The sequence below is a fragment of the Schistocerca americana genome, chromosome 3, assembly GCF_021461395.2.
Source record: "Schistocerca americana isolate TAMUIC-IGC-003095 chromosome 3, iqSchAmer2.1, whole genome shotgun sequence".
In the NCBI taxonomy this organism is placed as follows: Eukaryota; Metazoa; Arthropoda; class Insecta; order Orthoptera; family Acrididae; genus Schistocerca; species Schistocerca americana.
The window spans coordinates 331,422,070-331,440,343 of NC_060121.1; the positions used below are offsets into that span (position 1 = coordinate 331,422,070).

An 18,274-nucleotide genomic window follows, 5' to 3' on the forward strand; every position below is an offset into this window, starting at 1 on the left:
AGTGCACCCTGTTCCAGTTCTCTTACCAAGGAGAATTCCTTCACAGTACTGGCAAACCAGGGACATCTGCATAGCAGCCAGACATGCTGACCACTGAGTTATGGAGGTGGACAAATCAGATAAATGATGGCTTTGTAAATGAATTCTTTCTTGGGTGAATTACAATTCCTTAGACTGCTGCAAATAAATCCCAATCTACAAAGTACCTATCCTATAACTATATTTGTGTAGTTTTAACAACTTCTGCTGCTATGGAGATATTTAATCACTGTGGCTGTTTCCAAGGTTTAATTACCAATCATGTACCACATAATAATGGGTCTTTTCATCTATTTATGCACCATGTGTTAAGTTCATTGCAGTTGACCCTCAACTGCCTGTCCTCATAGCAAGCTTCAGTATTCTACAGGTCACATTTTATTTCTCTACACCTTAAGTGGTATTGATACTTTCCCATACGCAGACAAGGAAAAAAAAGTCCCCTATTTTTCCCAGATTTCCTGGTTAAAAATACACTTTCTCGCAGATGAAAACACTTTTTCCGCGTTATTAAGTGACAGTATATTTTCCCTCGGAACTGTAAAACTTATCAATTCTTTGAATGGTTATGTTTTTATACATGGGCATAGAATTTCCCAGCACTTTAAAAAACTAAACTCAGGGAAGAAAACTCCTTTTGGAAATATTTTTTATGTGAAGCAACATGTACGCTGCAAATTTTTGTATTACAAAAGTATAAATTTGAATTCCACCAAACACCACATGTTACTTTCTGAACCATTGTAATTGAGATTGCAATGTGCTTTTGTAAGTTTGTCATAGCTCATGTCATGTGATCCTGCCAGCCTATGACAGCGGATATTCAGACCATAGGACATGTGATTTAGTCAACTAATAGCAACATCCTGTTAAGTAGTGTGGATACACAAACAGGAAAAGTTAATGTTTTAAATTAATATACATAGTGTTGCTACAAGAAAAGCAAAGCTTTCTCATATAATATTGGTCTCTAAGGTTAATATGCTGCAAGAGAAGCTAAGCTTTCACAAATAATGTTGATATTTTTTGCATGTGTTACACTTTAAGATATATCACACAAATGTGCCAGTAAAATTTTTAGCAGAGTCCAGTGACTTGCCCTCAAAGTGTTCCACAAATAAATTAGCTACTGCAGAAGGGAGAGAGCTTCCTGTAACACTACATCAATTTGCTCATAATAACAACATGAATGTCTGATCTTCTGGGCTCAAAATACTTCTAAATGGCTCGTCATCAAATGCTCTGTGATTTAAGAAATTCATCGTACATTCTCGCACATAGTTCAACATGCGTAAAAGGAAATTTACTTTGAAAGTAATGCTTTTGAAATCACCATTCGCAATATTTTCCCGCGAGCTGTTAGAAATAGGTTCGTTTCAGTAGTTGTCAGAGCGCCACAGGCGCCACCGCGCTTTGGCAGCTGCTATGACACAGGAAGCCCATACGTTCATACACGTAAAACATTAAAAGATCTTACATTATGTCATAAATTAAAAAAGACATCAGAGGATACTCCAAGAGCATCGGAATTTTGTGAACCATACTAAAATGGTACATTTAAAGTGCATACTTAAAAAGCACATTCGTATGTCCAGATTCCCAATGAAGTAGGCCGTGACCCAATATTAAGCTTTTCAGTGTGGGTTTCAGGATGTAAATTTTTTTGGAGTACCAGTACTGCATTAAATAATTCTTGATTTTTATTATGGCATAATGCCATATGTGCTAGAAGATGAAAATATGCACTTGAAATGCAGTGAGCAGTTGAAATTAGCCAATAGTGTGGAACTGAACACTTTGTTTCAAACACATTGACTGCCTCAGTGTACAAGATTAATAAAAACCGAATTTCTTTAGCAAACTGACAAAAATAACTTCATTGTTCTACAAGGTGATTAATGCATGGCTGTCAGAAAAGTGGAAATAAAATAAAATCTGAAACTAATAACGTACATTAGCCTTCTGTAATTATGTGAATGTATTTTAATTCACTTGATAGCTCCCAGCCACAGAAACCCATTTTGTTTTCATTTGACGTGAGAGCAGTAAACGAAGAGGAAACAGCAAAATCACTAAACGTAAACACGGATTACGTGGGGACTACACACTTTCCCACTATAACTCAGACTGCTCTGCGCATCAGCCTTGGATCTACGATAATTCCGAACCAGGGCAATATTAAGATAGTGTGACCCCCCCCCCCCCCCCCAGCCCCCTCCCTCGAGCGTTTGAGATACATCAAAAATTTAAAAGAAATTGAATTTTAAAAAATATGTTCATTTTGTAGCGCACATCTTTCTGAAGAGTCTGATACATAAAACATAAATGTTTGAGGAAATGTAAGATATGTTATTAGGTCTTAAGTGTGCCAGAGTACAGTACCACCTCTCTTCACACAGCATTCTTCTATCGCACGTCACTGTATTTCGCTCCGTGGAATTGAAACGTGTATATTTTGTACTGGATGCCATCAAATTATATTCTGGACAGTGGAAATTAAAATGTCCTGTGGTGCCTCTCCCATTCCTGGTCGCCCTGTTTGACATCCTGCCCCCCCCCCCCCTTAAAAAAAAGGCACCCTCGCTATTAATACTGGATGGGATTATTTGTAATCCGGAGAACACGGACTGAAAATTTGCGCTCTTTATTACCTGTTAGCTAATAACTTTCTGTTTTGGATCACATAAAATTAAATATAGGATACATAAAACCAGTAAAGACAAAAGACAAGCAATACAGTACACATTTCTTCAATCCTTAGCTCCTAGCATTGTTTTCTCTCTAATCTTGCTACAGCTTTACATGGTGTGCTTTCCTTTGTGCGACAGAATCTATTACCTCATCAAAGTTCGTCAAACATTTGCTGCATGAAAAATCGAAATATCATTGTCTAATACTGTGTAAGCCGTTAATACAAATAATACCCAAGACTAGTGTGGTTTCTCAATCCGATTACGTCTATTTTGTCACTGTCTGCTAGATAAAACAAAATAGGCCTTTCCAACACTGTAGAAATCTTAACATACATCAAATAAACGAGACTATTTTAGCTCAAATGGTCATTTTTATAACACGACAGAATATAGTTCACGAAGACCAACATAAAATGCCTATTAGGCCTACTACAAGCAAAAAGTTTTATGTTAGAAAATAGTTTCACATTTCATTCATATGCTCCAGTTTCTCGAGCATGAGACCGAAAAGTAGTAGTACGAGATTTTTATATAAATTTGGAATCGGCCTATTCTTTCCTAGTTCCCATTTCTTCTCCTTCCTCGTTCTAACAAACAATCTAGTCATGACTAATTCTGGAACTATTCCTGCCTTTGTCAAAACTTATTCGTCAGTTAACTTCACTAGCCCTGCCAGAATCACCGGTTTAGTCATCCCTGATTATTCTCCGGTTAGGCATTGTTATATTTGTACAAACCATTTTCCGCGCTATTTGCAGAATAGAACTTAAGTGGCTGCTAGACAGGGACTGTACAACTGGCCCTGACTAGTGTAGTGACCTGGCCAAAAATTTTGTGACAACATTTCATTTTCCTGGATACACTGAGAAGATAATAAGTAATCTTTCTTAACCGTTATTCCTGTTAGTCATTTATTTCCACTCTGGTAGTTTGAATCTATGGTTTTCCCTAGTAATTATAACAATGCTGATCATTCGCTAACCCAAACAACAACATACTCAGACAGTGATTGGCGTCCACTTGTTTGGCTTTACTCCACTCAGCTTGTACAGCCCGGTCCCCTTTTGCCTGCAGGCAAGTTTATTTCTAGATGCGACGAGGATTCCCCTGACAGAGACATCACGTACACTATGCATGCATTCAAAAATCAACCTTTTTTTTTTTTTTTTACCATGGGACCAAACAGCTGATGTCATCGGCCCCTAGGCTTAGACACTACTTAATCTAACTTAAACTAACTTACATTAAGGACAACACATACACCCATGCCCAAGGGAGAATTGGGACCTCCGATGGGGGAGCCACACAAACTGTGCCAAGTCACCTCAGACCTCATGCCTACCCCGCGCAGCTTATGATTCATTCAGAAACCAACTTACAGAGTGCGTTCAAAAACAAACCAGGATGCGCATCAAAATCATATGAGTAATCGATGGACCAATGTGCACTGGATGCTAGGCGCAATGTGAAACAAGGTTTTTTCTCGTCAAGAATATGGGTCTTTGCACCTGGGAATTCTTTTTATCCTACATGTCAAGTTTTCGAAGTTTCCTAACTTTTCTTCTTCAAAATCATCATACAGTTTTCTCCAAAACTTTTGAATAGTTTCTGCTTGCACATTATCCAAGGTTGCTTACACAATAAATTACGAGTTTCATGTTTACTGCCTTCAGGGTATCATTTATGTTTTTGTTTTGCAACTCACATCTTGTAGGATGGTTCTCTCAAAAATAGCCCATGGTAGTGCTGTTTAAACGTCACTATTATGGTTTGATCCAGTGATGGATTAGAATGGTAACATTTGGGGAAAGGAAATGCACAACAATAACACCACTGTTTAACTCACAATGATGTTCGGTGCACTGTCAATAATATGGCTTTTTTAGGCAGACCTTTTTCAGTTACAAACTCATCAATTTTCAGTACAAACTGACCCCTCCATCATTTGGCTCCATCAAATACTGGTAGCTCATTTTGGCAATGTCCTTCAAGGCTCGAGGCTTTTTGACTTCCAGAAACATACTGGGGAGCAGTCTGTGTGTGCCATGAGCATTTTATGCAAAAAGAACAGTTACCTGTTCTTTTTTCATTTTGTGCTCTGGGAAGACATTTCTTTTGAGGAAGCCAAGGATTTCGTAGGCAACATTTTGAAACTCACTCCAGTGGCAACGACTCTGTAGGTCCTTAGTGTAGCCATGGATGTAATTTCCAAACTCTGTTTTGGAAACATCAACTGCATCTGGGTCTGCAGATAATTTTATACACACACATTAAACACATTCCACTGCCAAATTCTGTGTCCATTTTTTAAATCTCTCTAACCTTCCAGAGGTTGAAGAACAATCTTTTCCTCTTTCACAAAAGTGCTCAGCTAACAATTTAGCTTTTACTTGCAGTATTGGGCCAGTGAAAGGCATGCACGTTTCTAGTTGTTGAATGAAATAACGACAAAGCACCTGACTTACATTTTCACCGTCTTATGTTTTCAGTGTTTTTCTATGAGTGTTTGTGACAGCTTGCTCTAACAATATAGTTTTTGACTTCACACATACTGAAACTATGGAAACAAACTCCAGAATTAACTTCAACAGTTTTCTATAAACTTTCTTTTTTCAACTACATTGATAGTATTTGATTTACCAACTACAGTAATCACAACATGATTTCACTTAGGTGCCATAGCACAAAAATGCACATTCAATGGAAGGAACCAATCACCTAAGTATACTATTGTTTGGCAGGTAAGCTTTGTTTAGACTGGGCATTCACCTGTCACTGCTAACTACACCCCCCCCCCCCCCCCCCGCCAACAAATCCCCCCTTTGTTTTGCGAGTTTCAGATAACCAGGATTTCGGCAAATCTGAGTTTCCTTACGCAGTGTTTTACTGTAATAGTAATGTCTGATAGCATAGATTATTTAAAATCATTAAAAAACTGTCTCATGATAATTTTATTGCATACTGAGAAGAGAGGAAGACTGGTACACTTCAGAAGAACTATCACTGCTGCTATATATATAAAATATCCGAGTGAGAACATGACCTAGAACACCCAAAAACAGCTAGTAACAATAACAATAAAGAGCCACAGTTTACCATTACATTTTATGTACTGTGATGAGATACACAGTATACATGATATTCATGAAAGAATATGCTTCTGTACCTGCATGTTTTCCCAATCAAATCCTTTGTTCAGGCTTTCTGTGAGTGATGAAACAGCTGCAGTATTTCCAGGAACACGGTAGATACCAATTATATCCAAGCCTCTTGTGTCAACTATACTAGTACACATTTCCACCAACAATGGAACATATTCAGAGAATTTGGACTGTAAAGCAGAAAAAAGTATTATAACGATGTTGCGTTTCCATGTACTTACAGATTTCAAATTCAGGTTTACACTTATCACCACTATCTTAAGTGTCAAAAACTTTATTGGAACCTTTATTGGGACCTCATTATCGTACCTATGCCACTTGTGACATTATCACCACTAAGCTTTTGGCTGACTTATGTCTTGTAAATTTATTCTTGGCATGATGTAACAATACTGTATGTGTCAAAATAAAAAGTTAATAACTACCTCAGCCCCACAATTAGATGTCTTTAACAAGTTTACTTTCAACTCTGTAGCATCACCAAAGTCTAAACTTACTGGAGGACACTCCTCAAGAGGGATACCAATGGTTGCACCTTCTGGATGAGGAGCTGTTGGTGAGTTTGGTGAACCACCACCTTGCTGTATCCGTTTGAACTGCTGATAAACACGGCCTTTCCATGTTTTTGACTTTGGTGAAGGCAGTTGATCTAAACTCAGAACAAGATATTGTAAACATAATTACAATATTTAGGTAAAAAAGAAAAAGAAAATTTATATCTTCTAGAATAATGTCAGAAATGGTTTAGAATCACACTCAACAAAATAAAATATGCTACAACAAATCAATACAAATGCACTGCAATTTGAATAACAATGTAAAAATACATTACCTATGAGCTACCTAAGTGAGAGCCTAAAGTAAATACATCACTCTACAGAATGCAGCAGTTAATGTGTTCTATCTATCTCTGAACGGTGCTGGATATGACAGACATGATGAGACAGAAGTAAGATGGCAGCAGCAAATAAGAAACATATTTGGAAATTAAGAAATCATAAAATGAGGAGCGTAACAGCAATCTTTTTTTTTTCCTTATCATCTTATTTCTTCCTTTCTTTATTCTCAGTTTGGCACTGCCTGCTTGTCTTTTCATCAGTATAAGTCTATTGGGGTTTCCACCTGCACTTCTAGCCATAGTATCTCTTTCCTTTATTTCATATGTTTACTGCCCTTTTGGCATTTGTAACTGCTTTTATTTTCAAATCTTATGTGGCAGTAGTTCTGTACTGATGATTCTTCAAGAATTTACAGTCATTTTTTTCCAATTGTGTTTCTTAAATGAAAGAACTCCCAGTTATGAAAGCAAATGAGTCTTTGTAACTTTTGAACAAACTTTTCAGCCTGAAGCTATCTTTTCCTATTTTTATTTAACTGTACTTTCACATAGCTTTTTTGTTTTGTCTGTACCATGATAATTCTTAACAGAGATGGTAGAAGGTAGAAAAAGGATAATAAATACCTGACTGGCTTGGTTTGCGAGTTTTATTCACAGGAGATTGGCCTGTAGGTGACCGGTTTCTGAATGACGTGAGCTTCCGGATACCTTTGTGAGCAGGTTGAGGTGACAGATGAGTGCTTCCAAAGGTTTGCTGTGTTTTTACAGCTTCCTCCTAAAAACAAGTTCAAAATTGTTACATACCATTTTTACAGTGAACACAAATATTGGACAGTCACAAAGTAGTGATAAACAGACAGCCCACAATAGTGACTTTACACTATATGCAAAAACAGAATCAATCTCTCTCTTTTTTCCATTCTAACACTGACAACTGGAATGTCAGGGGAAAATGTTTAAGATCACAAACAGGAATTGAACAACACATGACAAACATGAACACACAGAGCTACACAATGGAATTGTCATAGTTGCTGTCAACCAGCTTTCACTACAACCTTATAATAAAATTATCCCATTTATTTACAAACTGACCAGCAACAACCTAACAGAATGATGGTGATGATAACTAGAGCATTGTAATTGAAGTATATCAATGACCACACACACACAATTCAATATGTAGAACAAAATTTTTTATCAAACTGTGTGAAGTACACTAACTCCTGCAACTTGTATACACTGCTGAACCTTGTAATAATAATTATTACAATCAATTTTAGACAAACTAACCTGCCTTATAACTGTTACATCATCTATACTCTTATTATACTTCACACAAAGGCACACATTTTGTTTCATTGGTGCCTTGAATTACAATAAAGTAAATTTATTTTCTTGCACGACTTATCAGGCTCCAAGGGAAAAAGCATAAAACATAAGCAAACAGAAAATAATCTTGACATGCTTGAAACTTATAAGTATCTTTTCATGCTTATTATATAAGTACTAGATGCAAGAAACACAATATTGCCAATGTTATCAAAACACATCTTGACATTCAAGCACTGAACTGATAAGATTCCTGTCTTATCTACAGAGCTGATCTGTTCTGGACATACTAGCACACCCAGTATATCAACAAACTACATAGGAATAATGAAGATCACAAAGAAATTAAAATCTAACAGGTTGGCATGCACACAGTATACCATAGATCATTATGTATTCACAGAGAATCACCATAATACACAGGTCAGAAGGACAATGTATTGAAGTTGCTCTGTAGTATTGTTTTCCAAGAAGTATGCATCTTTGAGATTTGTTTTTCCTTAAATAGAGGACATGAGGAACCATTTAGAACCAGATTTGTGAAGTAACCATAAGATGAAAAAGTAGGGGTTAAGTTATCCACTTATTCACGGAGGGAGTCTGCACCTGAATAAATCAGTTTCTCATAACTGAAAATCTGTAGCAAAGGGAGTATTTCCTACAGAAGTAATGGCAACTGTCTAACTGTAATTACTGTTTGTTGGTGGCATATTATGGAGTTGGGAGCCAGTGGTATCAAGGGAGTTTGTATCACTTTCTAAAATGAAAATAATCTGAATTAATTTTTATAAATAAAAGTGAGCTGGTACACAAATCTCATCTTACTGGACTTTGGAAGCATGGAAAAACAAATGCACTAGACACGCTACAATGGCTGCATCGCTGTTAAAACGTTCTTTACCATTGTGTTCAACCAACTGTTCCTGTGCACCTTCTCATGGCAGGATAGCAATAAAGTTTTAATTACAGTCTCAATAATAATAATAATAATAATAATAATAATAGACACACATGGCATATTTCTGTTTCACTATATTGTACTCTCTTGCCACCATGACAGCTTCACACAGCCTGTGACACTTTTTAACTCCTATCTAGATCACATTCATCCTCCTTTTCCTATTTGTTTATTTTTCCTTTATTTTTCCTTTATTTTTCCAACTGTGCCATTTTCTTAGCATTTGTCTGAGCAGCCATATATCCTGTTTCATTTTTTCTGTGTAGATGGGAACTGCTTCTCCTGCATGTACCAATATCTTCCACATTGTTTCTATTCATCCCCACTTTTTAATAATGCCACGAAGCATCCGGACTACTAACACAAGTCAGGCAGTAGGTTGGTATGGGTATGTGTGTGTGTGTGTGTGTGTGTGTGTGTGTGTGTGTGTGTGTGTGTGTGTAACTTTTGTCCAGAAGATCAGTTTTTTTATCAGCATTTCCTTTCCTACTTGCTTGTCCACTGCTCATCATCTCGATTTTTCTTTGGTAAGCCAAGGTATATCCTCATACAGATATTCATAGTCCATTCTGGATGGTCCATCAATTAATATCTGGATTTTTGTTGGATTCTGTGTGGGATACGATTTCAAAACAATCTAACAAGGTGAGCATTCTTACTCTCATTACATGATAAGGAAGGTTAAAATTTTATGCAAAGAATAAGTTTCTGAGTTTGTAACAATTCATGCTGATCCTCATACAGTTTACCTAATTCACACTGCATGTATGTATCATGGTAACAACATTCTGCCACATCCTTTTACAGTCATCCAGTACCAAGACAATTAACTAAAAATATTGTACACATGTGATGATAAATACAGACCTCATCTGCAGTGACAATGTGAGGATGTGGTGTTGACACTCTCTCCTGGAGTGCATGCAGCCATGCATTCATGGTGACCTCATCCTCTGCTTGCAGCAGAAGCTCACTGCCTGTAGGTACTGTCAAGCGTATAACATTCTTGCGTTTGGTGTAACCTGTGATAGCTGCCACCTCCACTGTGACTCCATGCAGTGGTTGCACACGTGCTTCTTCATCTGAACAAGTTGCTGCCTATGAATACAAAATAAATAAATAAGATTTATTAATTGAAAATTGAAATATATATAAAACACTCAAAGGCACAAACAAGCCTTATACACTGATAACAGCCTCTAGTATAGAATATAGTACAGTCCCATGCTAGTCCTCAATTTATCCCATTAGTTTGATTAAAACAACCAAAAAACTTAAAATATTTCATAAAACTAACAATATTTTGTGAAACAGAGAACCATGTGAAACACCTTTTTCATCATGATTATTTAAGGCACCCGGTATCAGTCTACAAAGTTCGAACTTTAAGGTAAATGCCACTGCAGCACACTGTTGCAAGAGCAAAATGTATTAAATGTATTACAATCAGGACTTTGTGCATTTCTCATTATAGTAACACCCATGGATGAAAGAGTAAGGCAAATTAAGAATTGAATGCCAGGCCTTGAGGCACACTTGAAAAGCTAAGTCAAAGCAGCTCCACCAGAAGCAAGTTTATGGGTTTGAGTCATAGTCCAGGGTTGGTGTTTAATCTGCAAGGAAGTCTTACAGTAACATACACTACTTTTCAGAATCAAGACATTCCTTTTTGATTCTGAATGTCTGCATTTACAATCATTATTACTCCTCGTACGTGCTACATCATTCTTGAGCCTGACTTGACATATAAAAGTTTTCTACCTCAAAACTGCTCCCAAATGTTCCCTTTATATCATGCTTTACACTGCAAGAGTAGAATCTTCATATCCTAAAGCTCTTAGCTGTTACGCAAGTCTTTTTCCCTGGCTGTGTCATCATACACATCAGATCTTACTATTCTCATTAAAGTTTCTTTACATGCTTTTAAGCTATTACACATTCATCTTAAACTTTTTATTTTTGTTTTCTTGTAGCTTATTTTAGCTTAACACAATTAATAAACATTGTGAATAATGAGAAGAAAGCAAATCTGTCACACTAAATTTTTCTCTAAAACAGTGACATTGAAGTCTAATAGTACATACCCTGTACAATATAAGGCCAGTGTTCTCAAGGACAACCCACAGCTGGCGCCATGATCGATCAGATGAACGCTGAAATTAGGAAACAGTTATATACCATAGAATTTTTAGAAGTATGTGAGGATATATAGTATATATAACTTGTAAAAATAATGGAAAATGCTAATGGAGTGGAATGTAAAGTTTAAGGGATAAAGTTAACAACACACCGAATAGTACAAGTGTTGAGTCATGGAGGTGGGGGGGAGGGGGGCAGGGGGAAGAGAGAGGAGAAGAAGAAGACCAAAAACTTAGCTACTCTTTGGATGAATCCTTTTCCGAGGCAGAATATATACACACCGCCTGTACCATTTGATGAGCTGTTACCTTTACTCTTTAAACTAATATTCCCTATGTAACAATGACCTATAAATCACATGTACAGTGATTTGCTATTTGTGCCAGCTTCCACAAGTTATTTTAACAATTTCTGACTAATAAGCGCAGTTTATAAGGTAGTATCAAGATAAACAGGCCGAACATAAGTTTCTAATGGCTGAAAGAAAAAAAATAGAGAAAGTAAATTTTACAAGTAATTTAAATATTGCCAAAAATATTTTGTAATAAACCAATTCAATATGAGACCTTCTGTACTCATTCTAGAGAAAGACCTATACAAATGCATAATTACATTCAGACTCATAAGTGTGGCACCTGGAGTATAAATGATCAGTTTCTTTCCTGTGAGGTTTGGTAGGAAGAAGCAGAAAAATAATTCGAACCTGGAGTCTACTAAGTTAACATTGAATGGCAGAGAGAAAAAAGCAAATTGTGTTGGGTTAATATACTTAGGAAAAACCTGGTTAAAAACATTAAGAAAGTTATACCATGGACTGAAAGGTGCTAAGCATCCATGTGCATATCTGAATGCTCTACACTTCAAAACAAACATGTGTAGTGGCATAGCTACCCGTCCATCATTTGGGTCTATCCTTTAATATGGAATACTCACAGCCCAAAGTATCAGTCTGGTGCCAGCATGTGAAGCAAGCAAGCAATCGTGCCATGGAGTGCACTCGTGCTTCCTACAGCCAAACGAGCAAGTTTGGGGTCAAATTGTAGTCTTCTGAGTGGCAGTATGGTCCTTTTCAGGTAATTGCCATACAATATGGGTGCAATGATGCTGGTATCAGTGGTTACATGAACATTCTTACAGTGACGGTTCAAATGGTTCTGAGCACTATGGAACTTAGCATCTGAGGTCATCAGTCCCATAGAACTTAGAACTACTTAAACCTAACTAACATAAGGACATCACACACATCCATGCCCGAGTCAGGATTTGAACCTGCGACCGTAGCGGTCGTGCGGTTCCAGACTGAAGCACCTAGAACCGCTCGGCCACAGCGGCCAGCATTCTTACAATGAAGACAATGTTTTGAACTTCCACAGCGGCCAGCATTCTTACAATGAAGACAATGTTTTGAACTTCCACGCAGCACAGACACCCACCAGCACTGTTGTACTCTAAGGGCGTCATTGGCATACTGTGCAGCTACCCCAGAATAGATAAGATGGCTTGCGGGCTCAGACACATGAGTCGTGAGCAATAAGAGTAGACCCAAAATTGAACCCAGTGGGCCTACCTTTCTGACACTGTCTAAATTATTCACCACAACCTTTTGTATTCTGTTCATCAAGTAAGATTCAAACCAGCTGTGTGTAAAGCCTTCTGTTCCACAAAACTTGCATTTTTCTAAGAGTGTATCATGATCTACACCATTAAAGGCCTTGGAAAGGGCACAAAAATACCACCTGCAGATTTATTATCATTTAAAGCTTGTTCTATCTGCTGAGTGAATGTATAAATAGCTTTCTCAGTTGAGCAACCTTTCTGGAATCTAAACTGTGATGTGCTAAGTAAATTTTTTCCACTTACATATTTGCGACTACTCTTGAATATGTTACTTTTTCAAATATTTCGGAAAAAGATGCCGGTAAGGAACTGGACAATAATTGTTTAGTCTGTCTTGTCACTTTCTTAGGAAGTGGTTTGATAATTGTATATTTAAACCTGTCTAGAAAAATTCCCTGTGCCAGTGATGCATTGTATATATCACTAAGGACATTACTAATTACGTTGGGACAGATTTGGGGTCATGTTACACGCATGAGAGAAGCAAGGTTACCCAAGAGACTCATGGGTTCAGCAGTAGAGGGTAGGAGGAGTCGGGGAAGACCAAGGAGAAGGTACCTGGATTCGGTTAAGAATAATTTTGAAGTAATAGGTTTAACATCAGAAGAGGCACCAATGTTAGCACTGAATAGGGGATCATGGACGAATTTTATAAGGGGGCTATGCTCCAGACTGAATGCTGAAAGGCATAATCAGTCTTAAATGATGATGATGAGATTTTCAGAATTCTGTTTGAAATTCCATCAACCTGCAAGAATTTTTTTTTTTTTTTTTTATCGGTTAAGGATGCTCCTTCCTAGTTTCTTAAAGTTTTATGAAGTGAAATTCCTAATACATACTCTTGCTTTTTCACCTGAACCATTTAATCCTATATTTGCTGCTATGTTTAGAGACTGATTGTTAAAAGTCCTTGCAACTTGTGAATTATCAGTCATAACATTGTCATGAAGTTTAATTATTATGGAATCTTGTACACTGACTGGCTGTCATGTCTTATGTTTGACAATGCACCTTACAGTTTTAATCTTATTATCTGTATTATTTATTTCTGTCATTACACACATACTTCTGGATATTTTAATAAGTGTCCTTAAAATACTACAATATTTTTTGTAGAATGGAAGTAACGTCAGATCTTGACTTATTCGGCACTTAAATTTCCCTCTTCCTCTTACAAGAGATTTTTAATTCCATTAGGAAAACAACTCTCAGGTACTGACCAAATAATGACAGAGACAGTTGTCATTTGTGTGTAAACTGAATTTGTGTGAATGTATGTATGTATGTATGTATGTATGTATGTTGGCTATTTTGGAAGGAGGCCTTCTGGCTGAAAGCTTACATGTTTGGCAGTTTTTTGTTGTGCTCATATATGACTCAACTTCTTCACTATGTTACACTGTATATTAGATAACATATTCCTTGGATGGGACTTGATACTGCCTTAAAAATACCAGGGTTACAGTAAAAATTATATATTTTTTTCTAAACCTGTGACAAGTTATTTGGCGTGGCTGCTTTGGGATGCTGTGAAATTATTAATGCACTTTTTCAAAATTCTGCTAGCTCAGTTCCAATGCCTATTCTGTGCTACCAATTAAAAGTATTGCAGTAAGAATAAGTTAAAGTCACAAATATTCCAGTACAATGTCAGTAAATGACTTATTTTCATAACAAGTTAACTCAACTACATGAATGAAGCCAAAAATCTCCTTTTCTGTTTACTTCACTAACAATTTCCTAGTTAAAATTAAGTTCCGTGCCAATACATATATTACATAACTTTCATTAAATACTTTGTTTCTTCCTGCAATTTCTGCAGTAGTGAAAGATTTACCTTTCCTTCAATGAGTGAAACCTTGCACTGAAGCCAACCTTCTCGTATCACCTGAGATTTGCCATCAGTTTCTTCATCTCCGATCTCCACTGGTGCATTTGATTCCCCGTAACTGGTAAAGAGAGAAAATAGAGAAAATATTGAAGTTTCCACTTACTTGTGACTAGTACAAAAGGGAGGTACACTAAACTACATTCTTTAGCATTACTACTACAGTCTTCAGTGCTATATGTATCCTAAAAAATACTTTAATAATGGAGTGTGACACTTCACTTTTTAAATGTATCATTATGAAAAGATCTCTTATGTTTAAACTTTTGAAAAAATCATTCATTATTAAATTGATGTTAAATTGTTCTGAAGCAAAAATTAGTTAGTCCCACAATTTCTTTTCACAATAAATTCTATGCTGTGGAACCTTTCAAATGAATAATATAAATTTTTATTTGACTAATTCTTTCCACTTAAGAATTCCTCTATGGTATAGGAGGAGTTATTACACAGAAAACTTTGAAACCACTTTGTAGCTGACCATTGCACTCCTTCCTGTGCCAAAGTTAGGGTACCTTGGGAGAAGAGCAGATAATTTTTCCTTTTAGAATTTTGTTAATGAATATACCAAGTACTCTCAAACTGCAGAGGGTTATTGACAGTGAATAAATTCGAGGCTGTAGTTAACATTGCCAATGGTTTAAATAGATGCCTCCAAGAACTCTACATATCATTCCAATTAATTTCTTTTGTTTAATGAATAACTTTTTGCTCACATGAGGAGTCACCCCCAATATTATCCAGTAGTACATCAGTGAATGAAACTACGGAAAATACATTAAGTAACAGATTCATATGTCCCCTAAGTTGCCAATTATTCTTATGACAAAAATACCTGTACCTAAATGTTTTAGCAGGTCAGCTTTTCCATTTTAAGTTTCCATCAATACCCAACCCAATGTCTCAGAATTATCAACTTAGTTTTTCATTTTTTGTTAGTCTCTCTCTCTCTCTCTCTCTCTCTCTCTCTCTCTCTCTCTCTCTCTCTCTCTCTCTGTGTGTGTGTGTGTGTGTGTGTGTGTGTGTGTGTGTGTGTGTGTGTGTGTGTGTTACATCTTTCCTTCCCAAGAAAGGAGGTATTAGTTCCAAAATCTAGTATTAGTGTTCTCACTTTCGTGTTCCCTTTAATGAGCTGGGAATTCACTTCCTGAAGTTGAGTACTGACCAGCTGTTCTGTCTCGGCATAAAAAAAGTTTTTTTGCATGTATGTAATGAGGCTTTTGAGGGCAAAATCTGTGGTACATAATGAGCTTACCAGGCTCATGAATAGTGTCATTTATGAATTATATTGTGAACACTCTAGTAAAGCACTGTACCTTTGCTGTACATAGTTTCCAACACTGCTCCCCCCCCCCCCCCCCCCCCCCGCCACACACACACACACACACACACACACACACACACACACAAAGAAAAACTATAATTATTATCATTATTTATTATTATTATTCTTTCTTCTTTTATGAAAGAGCAGAGAAGATAAAGACTTCATTTCTACATAAAACAACAGAAGTTTCTTTCTTCAAAGAATTTGTCTTGAATTGTGTAGGATAGTAAGTGCACAATTTATAGCCCACAAAAGAATAATGTGTCAGACATTCAGAACGCAAATGGAATTACTGTTACTGGAGCAACAGCCAATACAAAACATTCATTAGAGAAGCCAAGTTCTGACTCATATTCAGTGGAGAAGTCTCTATGCGGCAGTACCTATGCAGACATTCAAAGTCACAAGGCTATACAAATAAACCATGAAATGTCTTGGAACTAAAAGAATATGGTAATATTCAGATGACAAAGGTGTACAACAATTTACTGAGACATATGAATGACACATTAAATTACAAATACGTTTGTATTTCAAATTTATTCTTTCACAGATCTAATTAGCAATGTAGTCATAATATACACTACATCACCGAATGAGAAATTTTAGTTTACATAGAGAGACTGAAGTATGGGATTTGCAGACTCATTCATAACCATGCTTCTCAGAGGAGATAAATGTTCATGACTATCAAACAGATATCCATTAAAATTTGCTTCTAACATTTAGAAAAGATAGCTCAGCGACTTCATGTTCTCAAAGAAAGTAAAAGTCTGGTTATACTTCAAGCAAATAAACAAATAAGTCACTCTTGTAAATGACCAGGGTACATCAATTAAAGCACTGTGTAAATGTTGCTTTTATAAATTGACACAAAATTTAATCTACCATAAAATGTTATTGTGCATGCGGTCAACAGTATACCCAACTATGTAGCTAACTAAATGTGGAGTGTTTCACTTTTTTTAAAAAAAAATGTAAGTATATTTCAGAACTGTGCAACACTAGATGTTACTTTGAATGCATTCAAAACAGGCATATTCATTTCTAATTCATATAATGAAAATTATCTTGCTGACACCAGGAATACTGTGAGATTTTCTATATCTAGAATCATATAAATGGTAAATGAGAAATCTGATATGTATTTTTTACATGAGACAGAACATCTGTAAGTTAATCTGCATTTATAGGTAAAGAAAATTTAATTGTTGAGTGACTACAAATTGTTACATACAAGAAGTCACCACTATAATTGATTTTAGTGCATGACTAAGACACAGAATATACTGCATTAACAAACACCTTCCAGGACTGAATTGTTATAGTATTCAAAATTAAAACTCAATATTTATTCCTCTTAATGTTTGGTAGTGTTCATATTACATGTCTCATCGTCATTTCACACAATGATTTCACTGTGTCACACATGATGCTGCTCCTACAAAGGCTATGGATTAAAAATCCACAGACCAAAATATAATCAGGTACCCCCCCCCCCCCTCCCCATCTTGTTCCCTGCCCCCCTTCCCTCCTCTCTCTCTCTCTCTCTCTCTCTCTCTCTCTCTCTCTCTCTCTCTCTCTCTCTCTCTCGCTCACACACACACACACACACACACACACACACACACACACACACACATTGGGAGAGTGCAACTGTGTGTGTGTGTGTGTGTGTGTGTGTGAGTAGCGTATTACTATGCCTTGACGCAGTGTGGGTTCATTGATAAAGCAATACTGACAATTTCACTTATTCAAACAAATGAAATAGCACAACATTTTAAGTAATACTGAAAACTTTGTGCAAGCTTAAAAATAAAATTACTTTTTTCAAATACAAAGTTTATAGTTATAACACACAGTACTGAAACTACAAAGAGCTATCTACAATGACAGTGTAGTTATAGATCCAATGATGGGTTTAAAAATAAATATTGAAACATGTATAGCGAATCTCAGTTGCAGAACAGGCTAGTAGTCACATTCAATGAACATTATTATACTGTATACTTAAACTTCAATAAAACATTTGAAGGAAACAGTGACACTTACAATTCTCTACAAATCTCTGAAAACAATAGTTAGTAACATGCATCATAACCTGTATCCAATTTTTTTTAACACAGACTCTGGGAGATGCTCTACCAATCACTATAACTCAATAGACCTTATAAAGTGTTCTCTTCAGAAAACAGCTTTTTCAAATTATCAAGTTTCTGTCACTAGCACAAAGTCATACACAATGCCACTGAGTAAATTACATGGTAGAAGAGTGTTATGAA

At 36.4% G+C, this 18,274-nt stretch overlaps 1 protein-coding gene across 1 annotated transcript in view; it reads right to left on the reverse strand.

Annotated features, from left to right (window-relative positions):
* Positions 1-18,274, reverse strand: part of LOC124606066 — a gene marked incomplete at its 5' end in the record, with an annotated part of 619,082 nt that overhangs the window by 70,949 nt on the left and 529,859 nt on the right. The window contains 6 exons of the mRNA XM_047138029.1: positions 5,899-6,063; positions 6,391-6,542; positions 7,356-7,506; positions 9,889-10,119; positions 11,106-11,174; positions 14,615-14,726. Coding sequence (XP_046993985.1) covers positions 5,899-6,063; positions 6,391-6,542; positions 7,356-7,506; positions 9,889-10,119; positions 11,106-11,174; positions 14,615-14,726 — 880 coding nt within the window. The remainder of the gene's footprint in view (positions 1-5,898; positions 6,064-6,390; positions 6,543-7,355; positions 7,507-9,888; positions 10,120-11,105; positions 11,175-14,614; positions 14,727-18,274) is intronic.